The 20650-nt window shown below is 44.6% G+C and overlaps 1 protein-coding gene across 1 annotated transcript; it reads left to right on the forward strand.

Annotated features, from left to right (window-relative positions):
* The first annotated feature begins 13721 nt into the window (after nt 1-13721).
* LOC103272707 (trefoil factor 2) lies at nt 13722-20502 on the forward strand. The gene is made up of 5 exons (XM_008070191.2): nt 13722-13832; nt 14522-14671; nt 15851-15997; nt 17397-17486; nt 20282-20502. Exons 1-5 carry the CDS (start codon nt 13754-13756, stop codon nt 20500-20502), a joined length of 687 nt encoding a protein of 228 aa, XP_008068382.2. The 5' UTR covers nt 13722-13753.
* Nucleotides 20503-20650: the final 148 nt, after the last annotated feature.

Below are 20650 nucleotides of genomic sequence, written 5' to 3' on the forward strand. Positions count from 1 at the left end.
TGTGTGTGTGTGTGTGTGTGTGTGTGTGTGTGTGTGTGTGTGTGTGTGTGTGTGTTGGCTGGGGCTAGGGAGTGGAAGAGAAGAAACAGGTTAAGCCAGGCCACAGAAACAGGACAAGGATCAACCCCCACCTACCTGATCCCTTCCCCAGAGTGACCAAGCAGCCCTAATGGTGGCAGTTAAGGTCCCAGAAGTCACATCTCTGCAGGGTTGGAACCTGCAGGAAGCTGTGATGGAGTGTTACGTCTCCACATTCTGCCCTCATCCCACCCCATGTCCATGAATCACGGGCTGGGGAGATGGAGTGATAGCAGAATTCCGCATGGCTTAGGGAGCAGGTCCGTCCTTCACGTCACCACAGAGTCCTTGAAGCGTTGTGGAGTGGTGGGAACCGGGCAGGCTGGGGTGATAACATACCTGAATAAAAACAGCTCTACTGATAAGGCACCCTCAGGTTCTTCACAGTGTGGGTGGCAGGTCACATGCCCACCACACGAAGCTCTCATGGGGCCTGTGCCCCCCACCTCATCCGACCCTGGAACACAAGGCTGAGGCTGTTCTGTGAGTGGCCATCGGGAGCGAGGGTCCTGGCACTCCAAAACCTCTGGACTTCTATCTGGGGAGGGAAAACCACACCAACAGCCCTTATATTTGCATATATTCCTTGGTAGTGGAAAGTTTTATCTGACTTCTATTTTATTTTTAGAAACAGTCCTCTCCTTCAGAACAGCTCAATGGAGTTATAGATCAGGCTACACTTTCTTGGTTTCACCAGACGTGAAGCTAAAATGTGAGTCTGACCAGCTCCGTACAGGACACTGGCAAGCTGGTCATGGGCTCCTACACCTGTCCTTTTCCCACCAGCCCAGAGAACTCTCTAGAACTTTCCATGTCCTGGAAGCTGTTCAGACAAAAGTTCACAAACCTCTCAGAGAACTCAGGGCTTTCTAGACAGACCAGCAGGTGTGAGAGTGAGCTGTGTGTGCCCTAAACCTGAAGCAGACTCAGAATGTGGAAGGGAGCACCCTTTGCCATGAGGCCAGAGGGACATGGGGAGAATGAGGCAGATGAGCAGAGTCGTAGTAAGGAAGTCATGACTCCCAAGGCTGCCCTGGGCTTCCAGGGCCATTTAATACCCGCTCCCCTCCTTCATCTTAAGTTAGCATTCTGGAATGCATTCTGATGGTCTGCTTGGGACACCATAACAATCTGTCACAGACTGGGTAGTTTAAACCACAGACATTTGTCTGTTATAGTCCTGGAGGCTGGATGTGGGAGATCAAGGTGTCAGCAGGGCTGGTTCCTCTGAGGCTTCTCCTGAGCTTGCAGACTGCCACCTTTTGCTGCCGCTTCACATGGTTGTCTGCATGTCTGGGGGTCTGTGTGCCCAAATCCCCTATTCTTATAAGGGCATCATGGTCGGGTACAGTGGCTCACGCCTGTACTCTCAGCACTTTGGGGAGCCGAGACAGGCAGATTGCTTGACCAGAGGAGTTTGAGACCTGGGCAGCATAGTAAAATCTCGTCTCTACAAAAAATAAAAAAGTTAGCTGGGTGTGGTGGTATGCACTTGTAGTCCCAGCTATTCAGGATGCTGAGGTGGAAGAATCACCTAAGTCCAGAAGGTCAAGGCTGCCACGATTGTCCTGATCATGATATTGCACTCCAGCCTGGATGACAGAGTGAGACCCTGACTCAAAAAAAAGAAAAAAGAAAAAAAAAGACACCAGTCAAATTGGATTGCCACCTTACCCTCAAAAAGTTTAACTTAATCCTTTCTTTAAAGATCCTATATCCAAATATAGTCCCATTCTGAGGCACTAGAGGTGAGGGCTTCAACATATGGATTTGAGAGGACATGGCTCAGACCATCACAGTTGGTATCTGTTTCTTGAAACCAAGGAGCCCTAATCAAGACAAATTATCAAAGGACAATGTCATGGTTGTTTGCTCTTATTTGATACTAGTCAATTCTGCTAAGATGGTAAGAAAAACTGTGGATTTTGGGAAGCCAAAGATGAGTCAAGCCCCGGTAGCAGGCATGCAAGGTGTGTTCAGTGTGGATAACGAATTGGTAGTCTGGTACATTAAGAAAGATGGTGTCAACAAGAACGTTGTTAGAGAAAGAGGAGCTTAGGGGACAGAATACGGATTGTGTACCTTTAGGTACTCTGTTATCCCTAAATCTGCCACACACAGTGACCCTCATCATGGTCCCAACTGGGCCTCGTGTGTGCTTAGCCCCTGAACTGTAGAGTAAAAGCTTGGCTACTCTGTGGACCGTGCTGGGCTACCACTGAGTCAGGAATATTCACCTAAGTCTCTCAGGTAAAGCAAGAGTGTGCATCAGCCCCAGGTTCCCTCCACTTCCCGGCCCTGGCTCAAACCTCCTTGACCACAACACAGGTACGGAAGGCAGAGAGAGTGAGAGATCACATGAACACCTCACAACCCAGGATTCAGGTGTGTGGGCATTCTACCCACTCCATTCTCTGTGAAGTACTAACCTAGTTTTTCTTATTTTCCACCATGCACCCAAAGATTCAATGGTTTAAGCACCTCAGTTTGGTCTGTGAGCCTTCCTGTGTGCTGCTGCTACTGCTGCTTCTAGATAAGTTCCCACACAACAACAGAGTTCTGTTCAGAGAATGTTGAACTAAGAACCAGATCAGGAACTAATTCTTAAAGCCAAGTTATGGCTTAAGATCATATTTGTAGAGTCACTGAGAAAGATACTGTTTATTTAAAAGAACTCCCTCACCCTTCATTGTGAGTTTCTGGTGGGGCCATTTGTTGAAATATTAATTCTTATAAGACTGATGGGAGACATCAGCTAATAAGAAAGAGACATATACTCGGCAAATTCCAGCACACATAACTTATGGGAAGACATCAGTGGTAGGGAGGGGCTCACTGATTTAAAGGTCCAAGTAGATAATAGACAACAGTTGGCTACACAAAGATAAATAATACTACTTTGATGGTATTTATTAATTGCTCTTTTTAGTTCTTAACGTTGCCCCAAACTGGACATTTTTGAGATAGCAAACAGATTAAATTAGGCAAACCCATACATACCTCCATATGCATGTGCTACAATGGGAATGAGTAAACCCAATAAGTAGAGGACATCTATTCTACAGGCAAATATGGAAAGGATTTTCTACATTTGATCACATCTAGTTCATTTGTGTCAGAACTGGGAAGGGCTGAGTTTTTATCCTACTTGCAAGTTAACAAGTTAGTCTGCCAGTTTCCGGGCTGCTGGCAGAAGAAAGGAGATTCCTGGTTCAAAGATAAAGGATATTATTACTCATTTTATGCAAACAGCATGAACAGCAGGGTGCTTGTGTCAGTTCCTTTTGTTCCCAAGTCCTCTCTGGGTGACCAGGATGGACTCAGATGGATGTTCCCACACACAGTGGGTTGCATTATTAGAGAGGAACCCTGACCTTAGGTACCCAAATCTTTTAGAAGGAACAGTAAGCTTATCTGTTCTATGCACCAGAAGGAGACACCTTATCTATTTTCCAAGGTTGTTTGCTACCCAAACATCCTTGAAAAGATAGTCTGGAAGAAAGGACTGTTCTGGTTGCCTCCTATACATCTCTGTTCTGGTTGGTGAGAAAGTGATTTCCCCTTCAGGTTATAGGATGACCAAACGCAACACCCCCAACATTGGGCAGATGAGAACAGTAGCAGTTTATGAGTCCCACATTATCACAGCCCTGAAGAAAATGACACTGCTTGCCATGCAGGAGCACATGGAAGCTGCATTCCAAGACAGAGCAAACCAGCAAAGTTGGTGGGAAGCAGGCTTTGTAGTATCAAGAGGGTGTGGTAACCAGTGGTTCCTGCAGGAGGATGTGATTGGCTTGTTTAAATAACCCTGTGGGCTGGCAGGGAACTGAATCCCGCTACTCCTGGATAAGCAGGCACTGTGCCTAATCCCTTGATACGGAGGGTTGTTTGGCTAGGGGACCTTGTCCAAGGGAGGAGAGATGGGAGGGGAACCAACGGTTAAGCTGTTTGAGGCCCTCTCAATTTTACCAGAGTCAAGGCAGTACTTAATATTGAACCTTAATTTTAGATCTTACACCATAAAGACAGTTCTTTATTCACAAGATGTTTAGAAATGTGAGAAACTTATGGAGAACTGTCTTCCAACAACCAGTATGCTAAATACAGGGGATGTCAAAAATGTTTACACATTTTAAGTATGATGTTCATTCAAAAGATGACATTAATCAAATGAATGCTAGCATCACCATGCAACAGTCAGTGTTGTCGAAGAAAATGGCAGAAGCACAGTTGAGTGAATATCATACTATACATTGCTACCATAATCTAATTCAACTTCGAAAAGTAATACATAGATAACATCTCTTAAAATGTGTATACATTTTTTGGCACCCCCTGTATATCATTGTCACAACTAGATTACAGAGGGGGGAAAAGGTGATTAAGACTATTTCTATAACATTTTATTTAAAAAAGAAAATATCCAGGAGCAGTAGCTCACACCTGTAGTCTCAGCACTTTGAGAGGCGAAGGCAAGAGGATTGCCTGAGCCCAGAGGTTTGAGACCAACTTGGGCAACTTGGCGAGACTTCATCTCTACAATAAATCAAAAAATTAGCTGGGCATGGTGGCACACACTTGTAGTTCCAGCTACTTGGAAGGCTGAAATGGAAGGAGCGCCTGAGCCCAACAGGTTGAGGCTATGGTGGCCATGAGCATACCACTACACTCCAGTCTGGACAACAGAGTGAGACTCCAATTCAAGAATAGAATAGAATAGAATAGAATAGAATAGAATAGAATAGAATAGAATAGAATAGAATAGAATAGAAGAATACAAATATTTCCCTCCACAATTATTTTTAAAATTTATTTTTAGTTTTGAGACTGTAATACAGGAGTAGGTAGATTTTTTAATGTACTAGATAGTAAATATTATAGGTTTTGTGGGCCATGCAGTCTTTGTCACAACTAATCAACTCTACTATTGTAGCTTGAAAGTAGCCATAGACAATTTGTAAATGAATGGGCGTAACTGTTTCAATAAAGCTTTATTTATACAGAAAATTGGCCTATGAACCATAATTTTCCAGTTCCTACTATAATCCATCATTTTACCTTGGCATGTGACAACCTAAATGCTTTAAATACTTTTGTATTTTAAGACTGGCCATATCATAGCTTATCTCAGTACGGTGTCAAACAAAAAAACAAACAAAAAATCACCCACTCAGATATCAAAGAAACACCTAAAAGTAATTTAGATTGTGACTAAAATCTCCCCAGAAAGTGCAATGAGGAATTACACTGCACAGCACATTGAAAATGTGCTAAAATTTATGTTCCTCAAATATCTCCCAAACATAATTCATCAAGACATTTCTAATTTCACTTCCTTCCAAACTGTACCAAAATTCTCATCAGCATTGGTTAATCTGTTTGTTTCTTTTACTAGTTTTGGTCAAGTTCTTTGTTATACAGTTAAATTTACTCCTGGGTCTCTTAAAAATTCAGTCATTTACCTACTATATTAATCAGCATAGCAAAGCTCCAGAAGCCTGGGATGCTAAGAAGGGAAATTGATTTATAAGTCATTCTGCCTCTCCCTTCAACACTCAGGAACATTGAACATGTAAATTTTGGTAATAAAAATACTTTCCCCCCAATAATAGTGTAAAAATTAGATATTATTGTACTTGAGTTTTAGGAGACAACTGAGACCTAGAGAGCATTTGATAAATTCTCACTCCACCAGCCCTTTTACAGATGTGGAAACTAATCAAGAGAAGTAAAGAGACTTGTCTTATTTATTTGCATATATTCATGTCACCCATGCATAGGTATTAATTTGTGAATTTCAAAAGATCATTTGAGTGACATGCAACACTAAGTGGCAAATTTCTGTTTTTAAACTCCAGGGATGTCAGTTACTCAGTCTTCCACTTAACTCCCCTTCACTAAGTAATCTACCACGTGCCAGAGACCAGGCTGGCTTCTGGGGATAAAAAATGAATGAAGCATGGATCTGGCACTGAATCTCACCCCATATTTGCTTGCTGTGTTATGTGGGGAAACTATTTAACCAGTCTAGGCTATAAAATGAGGATGATCATTCTAGCCTCTCCTCTGGATTGTTGTAAGGATTAAATGAAATACACAGCACATAAAATCCTTGGAATATTGCCTTACACAAGTAAGCCTGCAGTAAGTGCTAACTGATATCTTTGGTATAATTAATAAATGGCCCAGAAAAGTAAAAATTCACTTACAATGTGGGTGTGCCTAAGTGTTATGATTCAGGTGAGCAAAGGATGCTGGGTAAAGGGTAAAGGGCACGTATCTTCACTCTAGGGCAAGTAAAGGAAAACTTCCTGAAAGAAGTGACTCCTGAGTTAAGAGCTGAAGGAAGGATGGGAGTTAGCAAGGCAGAGTGGAGGGAGGACACTGCAGTGGGTGAGCACATGAATAAAGATTTAAGATCAAAGTGTGTTTGGAGAAATGCACTGGGCTTATATTATGATACAGAGCCTAGCAACAGAAGAATGTAGAGGCATCTGTGGGGTCTAGTTTAAAAATGGTCTTGCTTTTCATGCTTAGGAGTTTGATCTTTACCTCACAGGCTGTGAGGAGCCAGGGAATGGCAGAGGAGTGACATCAATTTTTATTTTATAAAGATCATAAAGGCAGACTTTTACCTTATCTGAATGGAGACAAAACTGTTTTTCAAACGAATGGAAAAACATTCCATACTCATGGACTGGAAGAATCAATACTATCAAGATGTCCATTCTACCCAAAGCAATGTACAGATTTAATGCAATTCCTATCAAATTGCCAGCATCACTTTTCATAGACCTAGAGAAGACAATACAGAAATTCACATGAAAACAAAAAAGAGCTGAAATAGTTAAACCAATCCTTAGCACAAAGAACAAAGCTGGAGGCATCACACTTGCAGACTTCAAATTTTACTACAAAGCTACAGTAATCAAGACAGCATTGTACTGGTACAGGAATAGATACACTGACCAATGGAATAGGATAGGTAATCAGGAAATAAAACCAACTCATCTTCCACAAAGCTGATGAAAACAAACACTGGGGAAATGAAACCATATTTAGCAAATTGTACTGGGAAAATGGCTAGCCACATGCAGAAGAATGAAACCGGACCCCTACCTATTACCATATACAAACATTAACTCAAAATGGATTAGGACTTAAATGGGAAACCTAAAACTATAAGAAACTTAGAAAAATACTTAGGGAACACCTTCTTGGATATCAGAGTAAGCAAGTGATTCATAGCCAAATCTTCAAAAGCAAATGCAGCAAAATCTAAAATTGTCAGGTATAACCTTATTAAACTAAAAAGTTTTTGCACAGCAAAGGAAGTCATCAAGAGAATAAAGAAGAGACAACCTACAGAATGAGGAAAAAAATATTTGCAAGCTATGCATCCAAAAAAGGCCTAACATCCAGAATCTATTAGAAACTCAAATGGTTGACAGGAAACAAACAAACAAAAACATAACCCCATTAAAAAGTAGGTAAAGGACATGAACGTACACTTCCCAAAGCAAGACCTTCAAGCAGCCAACAAACGTATGAAAAAATGCTAATAATCAGAGAAATGCAAATTAAAACTACAATGAGATACCACCTAACACCAGTAAGGATTGACTGTCATTAAAAAGTCAAAAAACAGTGCTCGCTTTGGCAGCACATATACTAAAATTGGAACGATACAGAGAAGATTAGCATTGCCTCTGCGCAAGGATGACACACAAATTCATGAAGCATTCCATATTTTTTGCATAATCAATGTACAATAAAAAAAGATTAAAAAGTCAAAAAACCACAAGTATTGGCAAGGCTGTGGAGAAAAGGGACCTCTTCTACACTGTTGGTGAGAATGCAAACTACTTCAACCTTTGTGGAAAGCAGTGTGACATTTTCTCAAAGAACTAAAACCTATGCTACCATACAATCCAACAATCCCACTTCTGGGAATATACTCAGGGAAACATAAATCACCCTACCAAAAAGACACCTGCACATGTATGTTCATTGCAGCACTATCCACAATAGCAAAAACATAGAACCAACCCAGATACCCATTGAAAGTGGACTGGATAAAGAAAATGTGGCACATATACATGATGGAATATTATGCAGCCATAAAAGAGAACAAAATCATGTTCTTTGAAGCACCATGGGTACAGGTGGAGACCATCATTCTTAGCAAACTATCACAGAAACAACGAACTGAATACCATATGTTCTCACTCATAAGCAGACCCTGACCACTGGACACATGAGCACAAGGGTGGGAACAACAGATGCTGAACACTGCTAAAGGAGGGAGGGAGAGAGGGAGAGAGGAGGGAGGGAGAGAAAGAGGGAGGGAGGAGAGATAAAGGGCACAAACCACACACTGGATACCAGGTCCACTGCAAAGGGGGAGAGAAGGCTTGCTAGAAGCCCCAACCTAACCTGCATGCAATTTACTTATGTAGTAAATTCTCACATGTACCACTCAACTAAAAAAAAGATGAGGAAAATAAAACCCTTTTTTAGGGGCAGAAAATAATAAAAATGATGATTTAAAAAAACTGTTTGTGTTTGAGAGACTAGTTAGAAAACAGTTGCAACAAACCAAGTGAGAAATCATGCAGACTGGACTGTGTTGTAAACTTGAATGCTGACAGAGCCTACACAGTTACTATAACTGAGCAAATCCAGTCAGGTGGGAACTGACTGAGGCAACCTGGAAAATTTATGCCCTGTGTTAAGGGATGCCCCTATACTACAGTCTGAAGCATTTTCTTTAAAGTTCCTTGAAGAACAAGTTTGCAAATGAGAGTTTCTCTAAGCTCTTGTTCATCTGAAAAATTATTTCAAAGGATGTTTTTAAGTGTAGAATTCTGACTTTCCCTCAGCACTTTAAATATGTTATTCCATTGCCTTCTGGTTTGTATAGTTTCACATAGGAAGTCAGTTGTTATTATATTCCCCTTTATGCTGTGTGTCTTAGTCCATTTTCTATGGCTTGTAACAGAATACTAGAAACTAGGTAATTTATTTAAAAAATATTTTGTACAGTTCTGGAAGCTGGAAAGTGCCAGGTTGAGGGGCTACACCTGGTGATGGTCTTCTTGCTGGTGAGAACTCTCTGAAGAGTCCTGAGGCAGCCCAGGGTATCATATGATGAAGGGGCTGAGTGTGCCAGCTCAGGTCTCTTTTCCTCTTCTTATAGAGCCACCAGTCCTCTCCTGTGATAATTCATTAACCCACTAATCCATTAATCCATGCATCCATGAGTTGGTTAATCCATTCATGAGGGCAGAGCCCCATGATCCAGTCACCTATTAAAGGCCCACCTTGTGATACTCCCACAATGGGAATTAGGTTTTAACATGAATCTTGGAGGAGACATTCAAACCATACCAGTCTTTTTCTCTAGGTTCTCTGAGAATTTTAAAAAATCACTGATTATCAACAATTTGATTGCTCTGTGCCTTGATAGGATTTTTCTTTTATTTATCTTCCTTGAAGTTCTTAGAGCTCCTAGGATTGTGGGTTTATGCTTTTCATCAAGTTCACAAAAGTATCTGACATTATTTCTTCAAATACTCATTCTTGTTCAAGTATTGTTGAATGTCTTCAAATAATGTTTCTCTCTTCTCCTACTGGTACACAAATTATATGTATTTTAGACTGCTTGATATTGTTCTACAGGTCATTTTTTAACCCCTTTTTTCTGTATGTTTCCACTGGCTTCATTCAGGTAAACTGACCATTTCTTCTGCAGCATCTAATATTTAGTATCTAATGTAAAGCCCATACAGTAAATTTTTCATTTCAGATGTTGTGTTTTTATTTTCTAGAATTTCCATTTGGTTTATTTTTAGTTTCAATTTCTCTACTGAGATTCCTTTCTTGTTCCTTTATTATATTACTTTGCTTTTCTTTAACTTTTTAAATATGTTGTGCCATTTCTGATTTTTCTAGTAGTTGTGGGTCATGTTTTCCTGCTTCTCCACATGTCCAGTGACTTTTGATTTTGTTTTAGACATTATGGATGTTATGTCATATATCTGAATTTTGTTGTCTTGTCTTCCTTTATAAAGCATTGAGCTTTGTTCTCTCAGGTAGTGTTATTGGTTGAATTTTGTCCATCAAATAAATATGTTGAAACCCCAAATTCCAGTACCTTGGAATGTGACTGTATTTGAATACAGGGTCTTAAAAGGGGCAATTAAGTTAAAAGGAAGCTGCTAGGGTGGCCCTAATCCAATACAAGTCATGTCCTTATAAGAAGAGACAGACTAGGGATGTGCACACAGAAGAAAGACCATGTGAAGACACAGGGAAAAGACAGCTATCTGCAAGCAAAGAGAGAGGCCTCAGAAGAAATGACATCTGCTGACACCCTGATCTTGAACTTCCATCCTTCAGAATTGTGAGAGAATGAATTTGCGTTGTTTAAACCACGCTGTTTGTGAGATTTTTGTGATAGCAGCCCTAGCAACCAAATCAAGCCGTTAATTTACTTTCAGGTTAGCTTGATTCTTTCGTTTTAAAGTTTTGCTAGAATGGGTCTGTATTATATTTACTCTAGAAAGATAGAGCCTACTCCTACCACATGCCTTTCTGTGTCTTTACTGAAGGGTTGAGGTGGTCAACACCTCTGGCTGCTCAGAACTCTATGATTTCCAGCCCATGAGTTTTCTTATCTAGAAAATTCATCTGCCTCAGGAACTTCTAGATCCAGTCTCTGTGTCCTCAGCCCAGTGAGACTGCTATGCTGTTTGCTGTCTTTCCCTGTGCTAGTCTGAAAAGTATCTCCAGGTAGAAAACAGGGCGGCCATGGGGCTCACCTCATGGCGTCCCTTCTCTCAGAGAGCCCTGACTGGCACTACCTACTGCTCAACACCCATAGACAGTCATTCCAACTAGTTTTAGAGTTACTCATGGTGGGAGGGCTAGTCTGGTACCAGTTACTCCACAGTTAGAAGCAGACATCCACATGGGTGATATTTGAGGGAGTTCTCATTTGTTGACTCCTTTTTTCTATGCAAACTGATAGAAAAGATTATTTTCAAAGCATACTGAATGGAAGTGAGAAGGAGTGGAGAAGATGTGCAGAGAAGAATGACACCATCCTGGAGAGGTCTGATCATGAATTTATGGTGGCAACCAGGGATAGCACACACCATGTTTGGCAGATGGTGTAGGCACAGAGACAGTGAGCAAAAGATGTGTCCTTGGTGTTGCAAGAAACCTGTGGGGAAGAGAGTGGGCATATGGAGCATGGAAATCAGGTTGGTGAAGGAAAGAAAGGATGGGTAGACAGGATGGGCTCTTGGGGGTAGTTCAGAGGATTAGGGAACAAAGGGTCTTAGGATTTAGAGGAAGGCATAATGAAAGCAACAGAAAATGCTAGGAGCTTAGGACATCCTGAGCAAAAAGGATATTTGCATGCCATCTTTCAGAGGTGCAGGAGAGTGCGGCAAAAGTGGAGTGAGGCCAGACATGGTGGTCACACCTGTAGTCCCACCTACTCAAGAGCCTTAGGTGGGAGGATCACTTGAGCCCAGGAATTTGAGGCTGCAATGAGGCATGATTGTGCCACTGAACTCCAGCCTGGATGTCAGAGAAGACCCTGTCTCAAAAAAAATATTTTTCAAAGTAAAGTGAGTTGGGCCAGCTTTAGCTCAGCAATTCCTTCAACAGCATAATTTCTGCAAACCACCTTTCGAGGGTGGTTCAAGACCTGTGGGCACTTTCCAGTCCTTTAAAAAAAAATAGAAGAAAAAAAAGTGGAGTGAGATTTGGAAGTTCCCAGAAGTGAAAAGGAAATAACATCTGCATGACTTTGAATTTGGAGGAAATGTGCATGGGAGTGGTGACGACTCCCTGGATGTGGCTAAGTCTTGGTGTGACAAGGAATACAGGGAATTCAGTGCTAAAGTCCCTAACAGAAGGGACTGGTGTGTGGTGGTCGGCTGATGGCAGTAGGGCAGGGGCTCTGGAAGTGGTGCTGTTCACAACCCACATCCCCAGGGAGCATGGGTTTTGCACTAGAGTGGAGGCTTGGGGCTCAAGGTCAATGCCCAGCTCCCCAGCCTGAGCCCATGTGATGGGAGCGCAGCCACCAAATACAGTGGCAGAAGTTGTGCAGTGAGCCCAGCTCCTCTTTCAAGTAGTGTACCACTCATATTGCGGGCAGCCTGTCTAGTGTAATGATTTCCTCACAAGTGGAAGCAACTTGTCTTGAAGAAAATGTGCCCTTTTTTTTGCCTTTTTCTAATTTTCACTAAAGCACTGGGTGCTGCGGGCAGTTGGTGCCATGGGTGGGGACCCGACCCCGTTCTTGAGACAGATGTGAAGGAAGTACCTCTGGGAAGTCGTGGCTTCCACTGGGGCCAGGAGAGGCTGGGAAGCTGACAGATGGGCGATGATGTGTGATCTCTAGCACAGGGCTGGCGGTCTTATCAGGAATCTGGGAGGGCTAGGATGGGCAACGGAAAATCGGGTAAGGGGGAGTAAGTGGGGGGAGAGTGGGAGTGGGACTGGGAGTACAGGAGAGAATGGATGACTCGGGCACTTATGTTTTGGTGGTGACTAAGGACAACAGGGATGTGGGTGGGGGTGTTCAAAGATTGAGTCCCCATGGTAGCTCCTTGGGTAAATAGTCTGGAGGGCCTTTAGCTGGATTCAGCAGGAGTCCAGGGGGACAGAGGCCTGCTGTCTGGGCCCTGAGGACAGCACATGCTCTTAGACCAAGGGTTTTGAGCCACTGACTGCTCCACCATCAGTCACAGGTTAGTAACTGTCATTTCTCCTGTCATTTCTCTGGTGTGAAGAGTCTCAGGCCTCCCTCTGTCTTTTCCACCATGTCTTCTTCTCTTTCTCTATCTGCCCTTTGGCTTCTGTTCTGTCTCCAGGACACAGACTTCTTCTCAGGAGCATCTTAGTCTTGGAAGGGTGGGTTCCAGGTGCCATCTTTTAGGAAATGTGGAAAGTTCTTGTGGAAGAAAAATGGCCAATTTCAGGGTTGGCTAAATAAGAGCTTATTAAAAACTGCCCATCCCAGGCTGCTCACTGCCTGTCAGCCCCATCGCCACAGAGAACAGCTCTCACGCCAAAGATGGGACAAGGGGCCTTTGTGTCCTGGCTGGAGGGGCTCTAGACACATCCCTGAGGGAAGTCTCCCTCCTCTGCCTTGATGCTCCCATTCATAGGGGAGGGGTCTTCTCTGAACTTTCCTCTGGCCTGTTCATTTTCCCCAGTCACCTTGGCCCCACTATCTTCTAAACTCCTGTGGTAGTCACAGACTTTATCAGGAGAAGTGCATGGCTTATCCCTTCTTGGGCGTGACCCTGTGTGTGCCCAGCCCCAGGCCTGCACATGAGCAGTTTCCACGTTGGCAGCCTGGCACGACTTGACTCCCTGACCAGGGCAGGGGGAGGCCTCGCCACGCAGGGGCACGGCACCCTAGCCCGGAAGTCTCGCCTGTGCAGGGCACGGCTGCCATGGGCTTCCTGGCTTGTGCTGTGGGGCTATCTCAGCCCTTCTCCTAACAAAGGGTCTGAAGCGTTGGGGCCTTGGGGCAGAGGGAAGGTTATCTGTGCTTGTTGAGCAAACACAGGGGAGATTATAAAACATCCCTGGCAGGGAGAGCAGTACATTTTGCAGGCCGCCCTGGGGTGCAGCTGAGCTGGACATGGGACCTCGAGACACCTGGCTTCTGGCAGCGCTCCTCATCTTGGGGCTGTGTGCCCTGGTGGGGGGCCAGAAACCTTGTAAGTCACCCTCCAAGGTTCAGTGAAGGCGTAAGTCACCCTCCAAGGTTCAGCCTCTGAGCATTCAGGAGTGAGCTGGGAACCTGCTGGTGCCCCGGGGCAGAGGGCCCAAAGCAGCCCCCTGCTCCCTGCAGGGCCTCCCTCCCTCTCAGTGGGTCTCTGTATGCACTTTCTTGTTGTTTACCTTAAAGGTAAAGGCAGAACCATAAGTCAACTTGAATGGGGAAGTGACTGAAAAGGCATCCTAAGATGGGTGACGTTGGTGTATGCTATTCAAACGGGATTTCCTGCTACTCAGGAGGGGGGTCAGGTCTCCAAGATGGGCCTTCTCCCTGGGAAGAGGCAGGGTGGCTGCAGGTGCTGGTGGGTGCAGGGTCAGGAGGACAGCCCTTCCAAAGGTCCCCAGAGTCCCAGGGCACTCACCTGTCACCTTGACGTTGGCCTGGATCCATCGGCTCACCTTCTTCCAGAAGAGTTTTTTGGGTTTTTTTTAACCAACAAAACAAGTTAAGTAAAGCCTTGTCAGTTTCTCGGGAGGAAATTTCATAGTTCCAGTACGGACAAGATAAGACTTTGCATTTCTCCATGTGGAAATAGGGTGATAGAGACATCCCAAAGTCATCACCTGTGAGCAGGGGGACAGCATGGTCTGGTATACCCTGATGGGGCTGACGAGGGTCTCTCCACAGCCCCCTGCCAGTGCTCTAGGTTGAGCCCCCAAAACAGGAAGAACTGTGGCTTCCCGGGCATCACCAGCGACCAGTGCTTTGAGAGTGGATGCTGCTTTGACTCCAATGTCGCTGGGGTTCCCTGGTGTTTCTACCCCCTCCCGAAGCAAGGTAAATCTTTTGGGGAAGCCGGACTCTTTTCCTGGCCTGATGACTGGCAGCCCAGAACTTGGCTTCATGGACAGAGTTAAGAGCAGGGGCTTGAGAAGGCCCAGCCATTAGTTTGGAGCTAGCCCAGGTCAGTTAGTCTGGAGTTAGCCCTGGTCAGTTAGCCTGGAGCTAGCCAGGGACAGTTAGTCTGGAGCTAGCCCGGGTTAGCTAAACTGGAGCAAGTTTGGGTTGGTTAACCTGGAGCAAGCTTGGATTAGTTAGTCTGGAGCTAGCTTGGGTCAGTAAGTCTGGGGCTAGCTCTGGTTGCTTAGTCTAAAGCTAGTTGGGAACTGTCTGGTTAGTCTGGTTAGTCCAGGAACTAGTCTCATATACCCTTTACCTAAATTCACCATTTGTTACATTTTCTCCCAGTTGATTATGAAATGGATGGGGCAGACGAAAATGCCCCATTTGCTCATTGGCAGACATACATGTGAACACGTCAGTTTTTCTTTATTTGAGAGAAAATATTTCTTAGGTCTCTTGTAGTTTTAAAATTTTATGTGGAAGGAAATGGAAATACTTAATAGGACACCAGCAACATAATGGCTAACAGACCCAAACGGTAAGGAAGCAAGTTAGGACTTCTAGGATTCTTTCAGGAACAAACTTTCTGTTCATGCATATGATCGAGTTACAAAGTCTCAGTGCCAAGGTGTGCTGAGAAAGTTGCCTGTGCAAAGCACACCTGTGTGCACAGAATCGGCACAGATCACAAGAAAGGCAGGGAAACCAGACAGACAGTTAGTTGTTAGTGAAGCCTGGTATCGGTACTTTGACCAAAAGCTTTGTATCCTTAAAAGGTTCCCACAAACCTTTGTCACCTTGGCATAGTGGGACACTCCCATTTACAGAGAACACTTAGTCCAGACAGGAAAGATGATTTCCCCAAGGCCGTGGTATCCTAGACCTTCTGACTCATGACCACACCCCATCATTAGGGAGGACAGGTCAGTCAATCATTGGGTGACATACAGTCCCTAGGCACGACGGTCCCCAAGGGATGCAGTCCCAGGCATCTCCTTGAGATACATGAAGGCTGTAAATCCAGCCATGTTTGGGGGGATGTGGGGAGTCAGAGGAAGAAATGGAGATTTCCAGTAAGCTGCTGGTCTAATTGTCGCGCCCTCCCGTGAGCAGAGTCGGAGCAGTGCGTCATGGAGGTCTCGGCCCGCAACAACTGTGGCTACCCAGACATCAGCCCAGAGGACTGCGCCGCTCGCAATTGCTGCTTCTCCAACCTTGTCTTCCAGGTGCCCTGGTGCTTCTTCCCACAGTCCGTGGAAGGTAATGCCGTGGTGGGGCTGCCATTTCTCTTCTGTAGGTGGGAAGGGGAGATCAGGGGCAGGAGTTGCCCAGAGGCCTCAACACCCTCTGAGGCCAGAATTGTGGGACCCAGTGAGATTCTGAAGGCAATTCTAGAATGTTCTGAACACAGGCAGCATCTTTTCAATAAGTACAGAACCTCCACCATTGCCACTGTGCTGTCTATGACAGTCCTAGAAACAACAGCATCCCCCCAGCTGCTCTAGGTGTCACAGTTTGGGGGTGTTGCCTATTTTATTGCAATTTGATCCATGTCATTTGGATGCTACTAAGTGCCATGTGCTGTGCTGGGCACCAGGGAGGGGCCTGAATAAAGCAGACCTCCCCCACCTGCTGTGGGCTGTATCTTCCTCTTTCATGGGACCTTGAGTGACAAACATCACTTACAATGTCCTGCAGTCCCAAGAGGGTCCTGTCTTCAGATATGAATTTGTCTGCCTTCCCATACCCCTTTGTTATGAGTTCCTGACATGGAGTTTGGCAAGATAAAAACAAGACCAAGCATATCCCCAAAAATGGGAAGGGAGAGCACTCTGGTCTTTGAAGGATACTTTTGTTTTCTTCTTTTTTACGGCATCAAAGTACTCCAAACAGCAAAACTTTTAACTGTCAGGATTTTCTGAGTGATTTTGGTTAACTTGACCTAAAGGTTCACTTGGAAACTTTCCAGTTATTTGGGGAAGAATGAATTCCACATTGGATACTCAGCCTGGCATGGGGGGATTTCGTCTCTGTGAAACCACCCTAGGAGGAGGGCCCCTTCAGTAGGAAGCTCTTGGGTGAAGTGACCTGTTACCACCTGAGCCCGCCCAGCTTCTTACCCAGGATCCCTCATTTTTGTGGTGATCCTACCAACCATCTTGTACTTACCTTTCCAGACTGCCATTACTGACAGGCTCCTTCAGAGAAACCATCTGCTTGCTGGATTCCGAAACAAAGAAAATTCGCCTTCATCGTTCTTGAAATCCAGGGTTTTCTTAACCATCTTTTTATCCTTTTCAATGGTTTAACATACAATTTCTTCAAATAAAGAAAACCCCTAAAATCTGCTAAATTTCATTTTGGTGTCATTGATGCAAAGGTGGCAATGATAGTATGTGTGTGCACATGTGTGAATGAGTGGTGTGTGTGTGTGTGTGTGTGTGTGTGTGTGTGTGTGTGTGTGCAGTTTTAATGCCCATTCATTTAGTCTGAGGGCAACAGTTCATCTGATACATTCAGGCTACTGTCGTAGCAATAAGGTAGTGAGTAAGTGAATTTCAGAATCCATAATCACTTTATAACTCCCATACCCAACCCTTTTTGTAAAAGCTCAAATGACCCTAGCCCTATATCCTCTTGGATTGACATACGATTTCAGAACACAATTACAAATCCTCTTCTTTGCCAAATGTGTCACAGACCTTTGAAATGGATGTGTACAGCAGGTCACCTCCTGTTCACTACTGGGGTAAGGAGGGGGCTGGACCCTTCCCAGATCATGGCTTCTGAGTTTACACTCCTTGCTCCCACCCAACTACCTGAAAGCAGTTTCCAAAATGTGCTAAAATTTGATAGTGATCAAGGGAGGAAGTTGACAGCACTTCACAGAGGTAATACCAACTATGGAGAGGCCACTGCATGTAACATTCTTATCTATGTATTATTTTTTCATCTGTATAAATGTATGAGGTACTTGTGCACTTTTGTCACATGCATAGTATCAAGTCAGGGCTTTTAGGGAATCTATCACCCAAATAATATACATTGTACCCACTGGGTAATTTCTCATCACTGATCCTCTCCACCACCTCACCCTTCTGGCCATCCTTTCACTCTTTAAGTGCATGCAAACACATTTTTTTAGAATCTATATATTGGCCGGGCGCAGTGGCTCAAGCTTGTAATCCCAGCACTTTGGGAGGCCAAGGCAAGAAGGTTGCTTGAGTTCAAGGGTTCGAGACCAGCCTAGGCAACTTGGTGAGACTTCGTCTCTACAGTAAATGAAAAAATTAGCCAGGCATAGTGGCATGTGTCTGTAGTTCCAGCTACTTGGAAGGCTGAGACAGAAGGAACACCTGAGCCCAGCAGGTCAAGGCTGCAGTGGCTGTGAACATGTCACTGCACTCCAGCCTGGGTGACAGAGTGAGACTCCAACTAAAAAAAAAAGAATCTATGTATTGCCACTGTGCCATCTGTGTCAGTCTTGGAAACAGAAGCTCCCCTCAGTTGTTCTCCTAGATGTCACAGTTTGAGGGTGTTGCCTATTTTATTGCAACATGAGTGAGATGTGTGATGAATATGTGTGAGTGAGAACATTTGATATTTGATTCTCTGTACCTGGCATGTTGCACTTCAGATAATGACTTCCAGTTCCATCCACGTTGCTACAAAAGACATGATTTCATTCTTTGTATGGCCAAATAGTATTCCATGGTGTATATTTTCTTTGTTCAGTCATCTATTGTTGGACACCTAGGTTGATTCCATGTTTTTGTTATTGTAAATAGTGCTGTGTTAAGCATACAAATGAATGCAGGTATCTTTTTGATAAAATGATTTCATTTCCTTTGGGTAGATCCCCAGTGATGGGAGTGGTGGATGGAATGGTAGTTCTACTTTTAGTTGACAGATACTTCATGTCTCTACTTTAAGGGGTCCTGGCATCATTTAACTTGGGGGTGGGAATGCGGAGCAAATGGAACTAGGCCAGTGTTTCTACAGTTTCTCCTTCACTTCCCTCTCCCAGTTCAAATTGACCAGCTTAGTAAATGTGTTGCCTAATGACCTACCCCTGTCATCTTAGAAAATCCAAGCCCTCTGCCTTCTGGGGTGAGGTAGGAGCCAGTGCCACTGGTTCCATGTTGTAAGAGGGAGATATTAAAGAGGGCATCTTCAAGGAATGGCTGTGGCCCGACCTCACCTCTGGGGACTCCTGCTTTCAGGAGGAGGCCACATTGCAGCCTTGGGTCACTTTGTGTCTTTAACTTGTCTATAGCACATCATAAGTTTGACAAAACAATGACTCTTATTTGCAACACGGAGTCTCAGAAACACTCAAGGCAAATGGCCAACGGAGACAGACTCCCATGTCTGTGAACTGGTTCTTCCCAGATCACTGCCCTCACATTTGTCCTTGTAGTACACTTAATGCTCCAGGTACTCTAGGGTCAGCCAGCCCTAGCCTTTTCTGTGGCTTTTTTAAAGGGTCTTTGACGCACCCTTCAGGGGCATGTGAATTGTCCACACCAAGCCTCCTGGACTGAGGGTCTGGAAGTTTTGCTCCCTGAATTGACAGCTGGCCTTCTTGTATGCTGGGTTTGGTGGAAACTTCAGGTATTGTGCTATTTAGGTCATTTTCTGGTTTGCAGCCCTCTTGTTCTCAGGCAGGCTTGTTTGTTGGCACAAGGGTCTGGATGTAGGAACATCCTTTGATACGTGGGCATGAGACAGAGTAGCAATAGAACTTGGCCTCCCTCATGTACTTAAACCACCAGATTTTGCAGCAACATTCCAGCTGGAGCCATTATACACACCACAACATTGAAAGCACCCATTAAGATAAGCGATGTTTTACCATAAATCTGGCTTGGGACGATAGTCCCCTATCTGTCCCTCTCCCATATATGTACAAGGACCAGAGGGTGTCTGACTATAATGCTTGCTTCACTATAATCCCCACCCCAGGTAAGGCTTACCTCCATTTTCTGTACATATGAAGCCTTTTTTGTACATACACTATGCTTGTGTAGTCAGAACCCCTTCCTGATCAGGCTAACATACATTTTGTTTGATGTTACACCCCTTCCCTTATTAATAAAAGGCCTGGGATAGCCCCCTTCAGGGAGCCAGTGAGAAGACTCTTCCTTTTGCGCTGTCTCCCTTGTACAAGCCCCCAATAAAATCTCCTCTGGGAAGCTGTTTGTTCCCGTGTCCACTTCTATTACATGAGAGCCTAAGAACCTGCAGTTGGTAACAGGCACTTAAATTTCTGCTAGCATCTTTCTAGGGAATCTTTCCTCTCATGCCCACATGCCAATCCTACTTCCTCCTTTGGAAATTCTTTATGATGCATTAAGGCTCCATTTTCAGAGCCAATTCCTACACTGCCCTTCTGATCAGCCAAGTGCAGATTCTTAAGCAGTTTCAGTCACGTTTGCCCTGGATCTGGGCTTGGGGGTCCATGTGCTGTTCTAATCTGTTTCAAATATTACAGCTCCTGCTTTCTCCAACACTATAGTTAACCCATGTGACATCTTAAGATAGTTTGGATCGGGGCCGACGAGCTGCAGCCTCCAGCCCGCGCCGGCGGGACGCCTGCAGCCCGGCGCCACGCGCGCCCCTTTCCGGCCCGGAGCCCTCTCCTCGCGCGGGCCCCGCCGGGCCGACCCGTCGCGCCCCCCACCCTCGATCTCAAGCCACCGTGGAGCTCCGCCGCCTCGAAACGTTCACCGCGAGCGGCCTTCCCCACCTACCCCCTCCTCTAGAAGAAAAGAAGAAACTCATGCAAGTTAAACTGAGTTAATAATAATAGCCGGAGACGGGGCAAGATGGCGACGGCATAGGTGAACTGGTGAGATTCTCTGAACGTGAGTTCCCAAAAAGGCTATCACTTCGCTACCCCCATCCCCCATC

The sequence above is a fragment of the Carlito syrichta genome, unplaced genomic scaffold (assembly GCF_000164805.1).
Source record: "Carlito syrichta isolate Samal-C Ts95f unplaced genomic scaffold, Tarsius_syrichta-2.0.1 Scaffold313176, whole genome shotgun sequence".
In the NCBI taxonomy this organism is placed as follows: Eukaryota; Metazoa; Chordata; class Mammalia; order Primates; family Tarsiidae; genus Carlito; species Carlito syrichta.